This window comes from Calliphora vicina, chromosome 1 (genome assembly GCF_958450345.1).
Source record: "Calliphora vicina chromosome 1, idCalVici1.1, whole genome shotgun sequence".
NCBI lineage: Eukaryota > Metazoa > Arthropoda > Insecta > Diptera > Calliphoridae > Calliphora > Calliphora vicina.
Genome location: NC_088780.1, coordinates 140,970,726 through 140,984,138, shown reverse-complemented (window position 1 = coordinate 140,984,138; position 13,413 = coordinate 140,970,726). Strand labels below are relative to the sequence as shown.

Genomic DNA, 13,413 nt, shown 5'->3' with positions numbered 1-13,413 from the left:
TACAAGGCTCAAAAAGTTCCTGACAGGAACGCTACTAAAAATTTAGAGGCCAAAAACAGAGCACGGAAATTGAAGTCAAGTTTTATAAAAAAATATTCTTGCTGCATAATGGATGACGAAACGTATGTTCTGGCAGATTTTTCGCAACTTCCAGGTCAAAAATTTTATGTTGCTGATGATCGAGGGAATGTTGAAGAAAAGTTTAGGACCCAAAAGCAGACAAAATTTCCCAGAAAGTTCTTGGTATGGCAAGCAATATGCAGTTGCGGCAAAAGAAGCCACTCATTTGTTACAACGGGCTCTATAAATACCGAAATTTACATCAAGGAATGTTTACAAAAAAGGCTGCTTCCATTCATAAGACTTCATAATGTGTCCACTTATTTTTGGCCTGACTTGGCATCCTGTCACTATGGCAAACAAGCCCTTGAGTGGTACAAGAACAATAATGTGGTATTTGTACCAAGAGAGGCAAATCCTCCAAACTGCCCGGAGCTAAGGCCAGTGGAGAGATATTGGGCTCTTGTTAAAAGAGAATTGAAGAGTACAAAAAAGGTGTCCAAAAGTGTGGTAGATTTTAAACGGAGATGGACTACATGTTCGAGCAAAGTGACAGAAAGCACTATAAAAACGTTAATGGAAGGGTTTCCGAAAAAGGTTCAAAATTTCATCACTAGTGATTAAAACTATAAAAATAATTTTTTTTGTAAATTGTAATAATAATTTCAATCAAATAAAAAAAAAATTAAAGCTGTAAGTTTAGTGGTTTCTTTTTTATAAACATATATGTATGTTAAGAATTTTTCGATCTCACTCCTTATTAAAATATAATTAAATAAAAGTTAGGAAATATGTTTATTAAAAAAAATAAATTGTTGGTCATGTTGTAGAAAAGCCGTTTGTGTTCGTGGTGAATATGTATGAATTGCACAGTTGAAAAAAACACTCTTGTATGTTAAAACAGTCCTTTTGCATATACATATATTTGTGAAAATATTTGAAAACTTAATTGAGAATCACATGGAATTTAGCAAACTAGCTGGCCGCCACTGCACGTAAGGATTTAAAAAAAGAAGCTCGATCTGTGATCAATGTTTAAGCTAACAAATGGGCTGAACTTACCAAATTTAAGTTATTTTAAAAATAGTCTAAATTGATGTCCACGAAATTAAACACATAATATTATAATGTATATTTAAATTAGTTTCCTTTTTAATGAAACTTCACTTTACAAGTTACACTTTCATAAATTTCAGCATTCACTTTTATGTTTATCGACATTTTCATTTTAAATACACTTGCAGCAGAAAATTAGGATTATGATAAAATTAAACAGAAAACAACTAAAGACTGCCACAAAATTAGGTAAAAATTAAAGAGGTAATTTTTATTAAACTATAAGATGACCAAAAGACATCTATAGTCCGTTGAAACACCCAGTATGAAAAGCAGCAGAGTCTTTACACATTTGTAAAACGTTTAGGGAATCGTTTCAAATGGTTATGCTGCTTTAGCGGGTTTTGCGGCAGCCGGTGCTTCGGCAGCATCTAGTTTCTTAATGCGATTCAAATTAACACAGTTACGGAAAGCAGTTACTTCCTCTGCACATTTAAGAGTCTCACCGGGATGAGCACGATAGCAGGCAATAACTTGTGCTTTAAGATCCTGGCATGGTGGCAGTTGATGGATGGGTGAAGCTGTGGCAAAACGTTTGCGAACATCTTCGACCGCCGAGGAATATTCAGTTTCCATAATGGCATTGGTCTTTTTAAGAGTCTGTTCCAATTGTGCCATACGTTGGCGCCACATGGCGTCGTTTTGTTGGAGTTCAATTTCTTTCTGACGGTGAACATCAATGGCGCTGATTGTGTGGCCACCGGGAGCAGCATAAACTACAGGTGGAGGATTTTTATAAACAACTGCAGGTTGTCTAACTGGAGCAGCTGCAGGAGCAGGGGCTGCTTTTGATGGAACTTCTTTTTTGGGTGAGGTGGCTTCAGCTTTAGCATTTTCTTTAGCTGAAATAAAAATTAAATTGTTTAATTTTCTTAACAAACAAATATGTACGCAATTTTTATGTTGAACTTAAAATATCAAAATATTTGTATGATGTCATTTATGTTAAATTTTCAGTTTAATATCTCTAATAGAAATCCATTAATAATTTGGATAAATAATTTTTGCATTTTGCTTTGTATATGGTTGCATAATCATGAAAAAACTAACAAAATGTTGACACTTTTCAAAATGCCTTAAATTGTTTAACAAATTTCTATCGATTTTGTTTACGGCTTCATAAACTCTAGATTGTATGCTTCATTGAAAACGTACCCTGTTTGGTAATGCCTTGCTTTAAACGGTTCACTACATCATCGGATATATCAATAACACCAGCCGGTGTTGGATTATCCATAGATACGGACCTGGGTTCTGATGAGTGTGCTGCTCCCATTTTGTTTGTTTATCGTTTACTAAAGTTTAAGAGAGGAAATAAGAACATTTAGCACTAAAGTTGGATTTATTTACTTGTTTATGTTTAATTTTATTAAATAAAACAACCTTTGGAAGTTTAGCAAAATTTCATCCGTTCTGCTAAATTTAACAAAAAAAACCATCAAACGTGTATGTGTCAAAGTAACTTTATTATTAATTTTGACAGTTTTCGAAAACAAAGCATAACAGGGTGCTTCATGTATTATTTCTTTTATTTGTTTTGAAGCATTGCCAGGTAAATGTTGTTATTTATTTTTTGTAAATTATGTACTAACGTGATTTTTAGTATTATATAGGCACAGCACCGAAGAACTATACTCAACTGTCAAATTCTATTGCCAAACCCATGTATACACGTAAGGAACGTTTCTAGCTATTAGTTCAATTATCGACGATCTACTAAAATGTAGGACATTTGGTCCATTGAATACTATTAACTGAAGCGTTATTTTTGTGTATTGGTTTTAACTAGGATTTTAAGTAAATTTATAAATTCATATAAAACGAACTTTACACTTGTTCGTTTAAATTTTAAACAGGAGAATTATTTGGCATAGAAAAAACGCCGTCACTAATTACGACATACGCCTAAAGAGAGCATCGTCTAAAAACTGCCAGCTACATACATATATATACCTTCATATAGGAAGCCGGAACCCTCGAACTCCACTCCCAGTTATATGGTCTTCGTCAATTATCAAATTGAGTTTTGTTTGGTACTCCATCATGTGTTAAAATGTTAAGTTATGAAAATGCAAACTTTTGGAAACAGAAATGTGGTACAGACGCCAAATATTAACCAATGTGAGAGTAAGCCGCAATACTTTCGAAGGCAGTGAAAAATGACTGCCTGATTACCGTTAAGCACTAATGGCAGTAACGCAAGAGTTCTTCCGCCACCCAAAGCCGAATTCAATTCAAATAAATTTCTTAACTATTTCGGGTTTTAAAACACTATCCCCCATTATTTTTTATAGTGACGATACACTGACAGTTCTCATACAAAAATTATATTAATTGAAAGTTTTTCGTTACGAAAAACGATAACCAGAGATTGTGAAAATGGGGGTATGACTTTAAAAATTATACCTTTGAGTGGTTAGAATATAAAATTACTGGGTTTTTAATTATTTTAATTAACATAATGGACTGTGAATGACACTTAAAAAAATTGCTATCTAACGACATTTATACCAATTTCTTTAAAGATTGTTTGATTCGATCAAGTACGATATAATTAATTCTTAAATAGGGTCCTAATATCCCGGACTTTTTCCCGTTCATCATTTCATTAATGTTTTTTTTTGGAATAATTTGTCTTAACCCTTTTGAGACGGAGTTTAATTTTGAGAAACAAAATATATATGGTAGACATTTTTGCATACATATTCTAAAAGATGTGGAAAAAATATTATGTTCTGGAACAAATAATCCTAATAAGCATTTTTCGTGGGACATAATATCCCAATCAGTCTTGATTGGTGATTCGAAATTAAAAAAAAAAAATTATTAAATTTCGATGAAAGTACACATTTATTTGCATTTTAGAAATGTAATTAGGGATTTAATTTGTGGAATGGTCCAAAACACTTGTAACACAAAGCGTTGTTGCAGCCTGTGCTATCATCTTTGTACGCTTTTTGATATCAAGTGAAGAACAGCGATACAGCGCCATAAGAGACAATTGATAGCTATGTGGCCATGAGGTCCAAACTCAAAACTAGAACTGGACAAAACTTCCTCTTTGCGCATGTCAAATTTCATTCCAATCGAACCAAACGTTTAGAAGTTACAGATTTATTTCCCTCTATTTTTTTCTATGCCACTGTGCGGCAGTCTTCCAAATATATAATATTGGAATATCCTTAGAAGTTGTATTGTTAGGCACCTTAATAATTCCTTCAAGAACATAAAATTTTCATTTGATTCATTCTTAGTGACCGAATTTTTCTGACGTCTGAAAAATTGCTATTGATTATTAGTTTCTCAACACCAATCCGATTATTTAACCGAATTTTATTAATAAAGTACTCACGTTCTACATTATTTACCATATCTTATTGTTTAAAAACTATAAAACTAATAAAACTTTTATCTATAAACCAATAACGTAACTGTAAAGCAATATTATCGAAAAATATTAACAAATTTGTTTAATTTAAAAAAAAAAACATTTTCCAAAAAAGTTAAATTTCAGTCAAAAGAAAGTGGTAAAATTTTCTATAATCTAAAATTTTAGACACTCCAAATCGGTCATTATTATATACCATTTAATACTTCCAACTTTTAATAAGAAAACTCAAAATTATTTGAGAATTGTTTTTTATTTTATTACCATTTATCGTTTTATTTCATTTGTTCTTCTTGGTAATATTTTTTTTTCGTGTCTGCTTGTATTTTATTTAGTTATGTATTGTAGATTTCTTTGATTTGGTAATTGTTGGTGTTTGTATTGATTTTGTATAATATTATGTGTTTCCTTTGTTTTGAATTATTTATTTATTACACTGAAATATAACTTATCACTGCGATTAACATTAAGGCATTAACAGTTTGTTTTACATGTAAATGAAATATTTATAACATAAGTTTCCATTTTCAGGAGCATACTTTCAGGAGTACGAAGGAAATAGTTTGTATGGAAAATGATTTTATTTTGAAAAGCAAAGCAACATCTTGAATTTTTTCCATACATAATTTCTTTAACTTTGTCGTTGCGTTTTATAAAATGAGGCCCATTGTTTCTGACTTAAATAAGTCCTAAGCTTAAATGCTACAAAAAGGTGTTTTTTATTAATGAACTAATATAAACAAAACTATCAAACAATCGATCGTTTGCACAAGTTCGGTTATCTTAGTATCAATAGTCTTTGCGATGGCGCCTCAGAGCTGCAATGGCGTTATATTGTCATGAAACGGTCGTTAATTTGGGAAATTCTAAATTAATATTGAGAAAAATTAAACTGAAATTTCAGTTGGATTTTTCTTAATATTAATTAAGAATTTTAATTTCATCTGGTTCTTTCTCAATATTAATTTGATATTCTGATTTTTCAATATGTTTTTTTCTCCATATTAATTTGGTTTTCTAAATTTCCATTTGTTACTTCTCAACATAAAATTGGATTTGTTGTTTCAATTGGTCTTTCTCAATATCAACTAGAAATGTTGTTGATTAGTAGAAAAGTCCACAATTTTTTTGGCGCCTTCATAGTTTAAAAATGTATGTTTTACAATTGGCAAAACCATAGAGAAGTACACATAGAGCGGTATCTAGAAAAAAACTCAAACAAAAAAATTACTCAAAATCATCACACATTCTAGCAGTTCCTAGGAGACTGTCCCTAGTGATTTTACCTATCCTTTAGGGTGATAACTAGTTACATAACTAGCTACGTGACTAGTTATTGACCCTTTTGAATTACAATATATACTGGTCCAAAGTAATCAACGCATTAGATTAACAAACCGGTTTCAAGGAGACAGTTACCTAACTAGCTACATAACTGGTTACTTGATCAGCTTAATAACTAGTTATTTTAATATGAACTGGTGCTAATTGAGTCAGTCCAATTATCGATCGCTTGCAAACAAACCTTCTTCCGACAACTCTCCAATATATTACTTCTGGTGAGTAAAATAACTACTTTCTGCAGTACAAAATAAACGTTTAAAGTGACTACACTCTAGGTTACTTAGAGACACTAAAGTGACAATTGACTTCACGCTATGTTACATCGGATGTTAGTATGTATACTTAAGCAAAAAGAAAATAAACTGTATGAGAATTATATCAACACAATTTGTATGAAACCAGTTTATACGAATTATTCACAAAAAAGACCTGTCCAAAAAATCTTTCAAAGTGACTACACTCTAGATTACTTAGAGACAATTAAGTGCCAATTGTATTCAAGCTAGATTTCCTGGGATGTAAAAAATAACCAATTGAATTATCTCTGCACTACAAAAAGCACATACATACGTGTCAAATGACCCAAAATAAATAAATCAGACATTAGAGACAATTACTCTCTATAAAGGAAATATAGTCAACTTGCTTAACTGCTGGGATACGAGTTCTGTTTTTGTGTTCACAAATATTTTTTTTACTAATACATTCTCACCACTTAGGTTTTTGACAACTGAATTAGGTCTTTGACAGACGAGTTTCCAATCTATGTGTATTTATCTATGGGCAAAACAACCTGCTAAAACCTTAATTAATTTTGAAAATTTCCGGCTTTTGTTTTTAAATGTTTTTTAGTTTTATTTTTTTATTGGAGATTAATGGTTCCTGGTAATTTTACTTAATAATCTAATTGTTTTGGTTTGTGGATTTCTCATAATTAGTTTTATTTTAGTGATACATATAAATTATTATTAAATATTATTTTTGTTTTCTTTTTTTTTATTTTACACATAAGAGAAGCCTTAAAAATTAAAAAAAAAAAATATTTTATTTAATTTATATACCATCTATTTGTATTATTAATGCCGACTTAAATAAATAAATATAAATTATTTATTATGTAGTTGTTTCTTGTTTTATTAATATCTAAATTGGTTTTGTTTAAATGAAATTTCATGGACTCTTGACAAATTTATGTGGGCGAAATGAAATATTTTGTTAAGTTTAATTAATCATTTGTTTCTCCCTACTAAATTTGTAACTGCGTTCGTTCGGTCAATGTTTGTATGTATGTTTGTTTGTTGTATAGAGATGTTTATTTTTAATATTTTACGCTAAATTTAAATTTTAGTTTTTGTTTTATTTAATATTTTTATCACGGTTATAAATTATTAAATATGCCATTTAAAATTTGTTTTTTTTTTTAATAAATTTACACAATATTTAATTATTTTTCTCATTCGAATATTTACACTACACTTTTTATTCTATATTTTGAATGTATATAATATTATTATTAAATTTAGTTTTTATTAGTACATAATTTATAAACATTAAATAAAGTTTAAAATATAATGCAACAAATATGAAATATTAAAAAAGGCTTTCTTGTAATGGTCCAAGCAAAATATACATAAATATATCAAAATTTAATTAATAAAATTATACATTACTTATATAAACATAAGTAAAACTAGTATAAAATGTTGCAAAATTAACATGTCGGCTATTACCGCGTTAAACATGTCTAACTTATGGGTCGATTATGGATGGCAACCGAACTTCAGTTGCCAAAATGGTATTTGTGTTTGCCCTCTGGCAACGTAATTACGATTCTCTTAACATGCCAATCCTACCAGGAACATTATTTCTGTTTTAAAAACTGATTGAAAACAAATTCGAAATGGCTTGTGCATAGTGAATGGTAAATCGATTACAATTATGGTCGAAAATCGATTTTCAGGATCTAAAAACGATTATTTCGTGATCGATTATATACTCCGATTTTTATGCTGAAATCGATTTTTGATAACCATTAATCGAAATAGAAATAAAATTCCGGAATTTTTAGTATTGTTTTCGGTTTTTTGCTTTCAAAATTTGCAATATATTAATCTTCAGCTGACATCGGAAAATATTCACGGAGGATCTCATTTTTTAATGCGAAATTTTGTTCAACCTTAAAAAATTTTTATAAAAAGTGCTACGAAATTTTTTCCATCAAATTGTTGTCAAATGTTTGCCGTTACGGTTTATAAAATGAGCACCTCAACATAAAGGAGTTATAATACTCTTCCAAAATATGATTTTAATCCGTAATTATATCTTATATGGGTCATTTGCTATAGTTCCCAAAATACAGGTCGATTATTAAAAAGTCGATTATTGGGTTCGATTAATCGACTGTAAAAAATCGAAATGAAAATGGTTGATCGAAAAGTCGAAAATCGATTATTAGCTTTTCATACCATTCACTACTTGTGCAATAACTGAGCAGTGAAAGAGTTTCAAAATAATTTTATTTGAACATAATAATTTTGTTACATAAACTTATTTTCCAAAAGAGCTTTCAACTAAGTACTTCCGATTTAACCACAAATTTCTGATTGCAATTTGGCAACAGAAAATGATAGCTAACAGTTGCCATCTGTAATACCATTTAGGAAACTGCCAACACAACTTCGTAAACTAAAAAAAAAACTGAAACAAAAAATTACTCAAAACAATCACACATACGAGTCTTGTTTTTGACAATTGAGTTAGGTTATTAACAGGAGTTTCCGATATGACACTAACCATTTCCGGTCGTACATATACAGCCCAATTCTGAATAAAAATTCCCCGGGAGTTTTCTCCCTTTTCCCATTTTTCCTATGTAAATTCAATGGGAAAAAACTCCCGGGGAATTTTTTATTCATAATTGGGCGAATAGTATTTGTCGTGTTTGATCGCCTTAAATATTTGCTTGTTTGCGCGAATTTTAAATCTCTCGGGAAACTAAGTATACCAGCAAACAAGGAGAGTTAGATCACAAATTATCTCCATTGTTTTGTCAATTGAACCAGAGAAGCGATTTATGGGTCGATTATGGATGGCAACCGAACTTCAGTTGCTTTGTCAGTTCCATAAATAGTATTACAGTATGGCAACCAGAAATTTGTGGTTGATGTTCTGCAAATATCACGATTTTGTACACTGAAACAGAAAAACATTTTTAATATCCATCCAATTGGCTTTATTCATTAGATATTTTTATTTAAACATTATTATCTAATGAATAAAGCCAATTGGATGGATATTGAAAAAGTTTTTCTCTGTTTTATTTCATTTTAAAGTTCTATACCTATAGATGTATAGAATCTATAAAAAACACCCTTTAGATTCGATTTAAAGATCACCAAAATATGTGTATTCGTTTTAAAGACGAAATCTTTACTCGTTATTCGATTTTTACCAATCACGTGATTCGATGATATCCATAGATTTTCGATACTAGCAAACAGTGAGTAAGTTGGCATAGACGCATTACGATTAGAGTTTTTCTTTTCTCGCACTTTTTCATATCCCGGGAAATCGGGATTAATTTTGAAATTTATTAAATTTGAAGAATGTAGACTTCGTTAAAAATCTAAAAGTCTTTGGTTTTAAAATGTAATTGGATACAAATATAAAAAATCCAATAACAATTTAATCATAGAAACATAGAATTTGAATAGGAAAAATTAAAAAAGGGAAAAAACTCCCGGGGAATTGTTTTTCATAATTGGGCTGAATATATGACTCTATTTCTAATTTTGGTTATATACAAACCAGCCACCATTTGTCATTTCTATCGGAATGGATTCAATTTCCATTATATTTTGTTCTACCTTCGTTATATTCCAATTAATTCAGTTAATTCGCAAAAAATAAATATTTAAATTTCTCTAATTTTGAATTGGCAATGTTTTGCTTATTAAATCAAAACTTAAAGACTAAAATAATTCCACTTTCGATCGGAATAGAACTCTGTGACAACCCTGAACATTCACAGGTTTTTGGATTAATTTGAATAATGAACTTGTTACATATAGGTCTATTTGGGTTAAATCTTTTTTGTTGTATGAATCTTCTGTATTTGTTTTGGAGCTTTAAGCATCTTTAGAGAAAGTCAAGTTCAAAAAGCATCACATAAAACTAAAGAAAATAATTCCCGGGAATTCTCGCACAATTTCGAGATTGAAAATTTTGCGGAATTCCCTTGATTTCTCGTCCCAGGAATTCCCGTGAAAAACTCTAATTACGATTCAAATAACCTAATCTTTGTCACACCAACTGAAAAATTCGATCATTTAGATTGAATCATTTGATTTTATTAGGTTTAAACAAAAAAAATACCATTTCTAGTAGCATTTAAAAACCTAAGGACTATTCTGATTTGAACAAGTTCACTTTCCAGATTTAACGTACGTTCACATTGATAAATGTTTATTTGTAAGAGCAAACGACATCGAAAAATATAATAATTTTGTTATATTTACTAAACTGAGTTTGTTTAATTAAACGAATATTTGTTCAAAGTAAAAAAACATCGCATTTTTCGTCAAATATTCCAACAATGTGAACAACGTAAATTTAATACATTTGAAATCTTTACTTTACTGAAAACATTACTGAATTTTGAACGATTATTTGAAAAATGTTACTAGTTTTTAGATTACTTTAGTATTAATTGTCAGGTATTGAAGATTTTTAAATATTTCCCGTAGCGAACCTTCAATTTTAGCAAAGATACTACAAAATAAATGCAGTAACATTCCATACATTGATAATGCATAATTAAAATGTATCATTCGAAAAAGCATATTTGCCATCATTGATTTAATTCAAAGGTTTATTTATTGCAAATTGTTCACCCTTATCGTGGTTGGCGTAAACGTCTTACGCCTACAACTGTTTCGTACTAGATTAAAGATAAAATGCACTGTTTCTTTAATCTATTACGAAACTGTCGTAGGCGTATGACGTTTACGGCAATGATGCCGTAAATTTATGCAACCATCGAATCATTTAGTTTACTATTGCAAAAAAAACTCATATCGCAAAATGTGATTTCCGCCACAGTTTTACATGCTTGATTTTTAGCCATGTATTTTAATAATGAACGAAAATTTGAGATGAGTGGAATGGAACTTAGCAACAAATATCTTGCAAATTAATAAAGGAATTTTTATTCAAAGTTTTAATTTTATACTTATAGTTTTGCCTATATGTTGGTGTGACTTTTGTTATATTTATTATAAAAAAAAACAAATGATAAAATAAAACAAATTAAATTATGTATAATAAAACACTGGCAAAAATTTAATAAAAAAAACATAAGAATTTGTTTTTATATATAGAATTGTATATTTAGGTATTAAGTTTATTTTTATGATTTATTATTACTTTAATATTAATATTTTACAGTGTTTTCATTGTTTTTAGTTTATTATTAATTAAAGTGTGGGTTTATTTTTTATTTTATTATATAAAGGGTATTTTCAAATAAGTTTACTTATTTTCTTTTCTTGTATTTTAATTTAATGTTTGTTTGTTCATACATATTTTCTTGTAGGTTTGTTTTTAAATATTAAATATTCATTTAAAACTAATATTTTAAAAGGGGGTGAAATTAATATAATTTTTATTTTAAATTACTAATTGCCAATGAATAATAATATGATAAACATCTAAAAATATTTTGAAAAATAAATATTTTATATAATATTAAAAAAAAAAGAAAAATTAAAATAATAATTCAATTTAATTTAAATGCTAGCCAGCAGGAATTGGGGTAGGGGGATAAGGGGGAGCAAGAGTTGGTAAGAGAGGTTAGAAAATTGAAAAAAAGCCTAGAGTTTTAAAAAAACTTAAATAATTTTTATTATTTCATATGCATATTATAACTACATATTTATTAATTTATATTTAGTTTTTATTTTAGTGAATAAAACTTGTTTGTTTGTAGGTGTATCCTTATAAAATATTCAAAATTAAAAGAAAACATTTATTAACTTAAAAAATTAATGAGTTCATTTCTATATATATCTAAATATATATAAAATATACAAAGAAAACAAATAATAATAATGATAAAAATAAATTTGTAAATATGCAAAATTTATAAACGTTTTTTAAAGAATTAAGTTTAGAGATTTTTCCGAAGAAAAATTTCAAATAATTATTTTAGGTTTAAGTCTATAATGAAATATATTTATTATTTTGTTTTCTTTTTCTTTTGTTTGTTTGTTATAATTAAATATATAAGCTTTATATAAAGAAATTAGAAATATTGTTTTTATTTTAAATTTCTTTTGTTTGTTTTACTCTAACTATAATATAGTTTTGTTTAACTTATGCTAATTTTTTATGTTTTTGAATTTGATGAATTCATTTCCATTTTTAAATTTCTTATTTTCTTTTTGTATTTTTTTTTTCATAGTAAATTTGTGAATTGTTGCATTACTAAATTTTTTGTTTTTACTTTGCAAATATTGCATACATATATAGTTTTTTTGTTTGTTTGTTTTTAGTGTATTTTGTTTTAAATAAAATCACTTTTGTTAAACAGTTGTAAAATTTAGTTTTTCTTTTTTATAGTCCACAAAAGATATAAAAATATTTTCAAAAGAAAACTTTATAGTGACTTTTAAATGGGTTTAAAGTAAGAAAATATTAAAGTTATTTAAGGCAACTTGTTCAAGCCTTGTAAATTTACAAACTTGCCCTTTTTAACCCTTTCGAAATTGAAGACTGTTGTAGAAATCACAACAACAACAATACAGATTAAGTTTTTCAACACCAAAGTTTCGGCTCTATGTCTATCTCTGTGATTATATATTTTGTTTATTTATGTATATTTAGTCAGGTTCTTTTAAAATTTTTAACGTTTTTCAACCTTAGCAGAATTACGAATATTAGTATTTACAGAAAAGTGTTATTTCAACTATATCTAACTAAAAACTTCAGAAGTTTGAAAACAATTTGAAAAGACTGCGAGCTACTTGTAATTCCATTCAAAATATTCGAAATTTTATGAATTATGCTTTATTTTTGTTCACAATATATTCAAGCCTAATTAAGTTTTCATTGCCGAATCAAAACTATTAAAAGCAGAAATCACTATTCTTAGTATGTTTGCAACAGCAGCAAATACATTTTTTTTATTTATTTACAAAAAGTGCATTTTTTGTTTGTATTTTCACACAGTTATATGCTTAAAAAGCAATTTTACACTACAATACTTTAAGGTTATTCATTTAAAAAAAATGGAAAATTACAATCTGATTTTTTTACACAACAAAAACTTAAACAAAATTCCACCGAAAAAAAATAAAATTTTTTTTGATTTTTTTCTTGTTTTTGTTTTTAAAAGTGTGTAATTTTCCAGAGTGTAATCTTTGTGTTAATACAAATCGAATATTCATACTAAAAACTGAATAATTTACAAGACCTTAGAGTATTAAAAATATATTGGAAACACGAAT

The 13,413-nt window shown here is 28.2% G+C and overlaps 1 protein-coding gene across 1 annotated transcript; it reads right to left on the bottom strand.

The window, feature by feature from the left end:
- Nucleotides 1-1,163: 1,163 nt before the first annotated feature.
- Chchd3 (Coiled-coil-helix-coiled-coil-helix domain containing 3) lies at nucleotides 1,164-2,657 on the bottom strand. The gene is made up of 3 exons (XM_065515994.1): nucleotides 2,560-2,657; nucleotides 2,332-2,471; nucleotides 1,164-2,018 (listed from the first exon to the last, which is right to left on the bottom strand). The coding sequence occupies exons 2-3, from the start codon at nucleotides 2,450-2,452 to the stop codon at nucleotides 1,501-1,503; spliced, it is 639 nt and encodes a 212-aa protein (XP_065372066.1). The 5' UTR covers nucleotides 2,453-2,471; nucleotides 2,560-2,657; the 3' UTR covers nucleotides 1,164-1,500.
- Nucleotides 2,658-13,413: the final 10,756 nt, after the last annotated feature.

Coding starts and splice junctions, on each gene's coding strand:
- Chchd3 (XM_065515994.1), bottom strand. CDS start 2,452: ATGGGAGCAGCACACTCATCAGAACCCAGGTCCGTATCTATGGATAAT. Junction 2,019..2,331: donor GCAAGGCATTACCAAACAGG/GTACGTTTTCAA, acceptor TTTTTATTTCAG/CTAAAGAAAATGCTAAAGCT.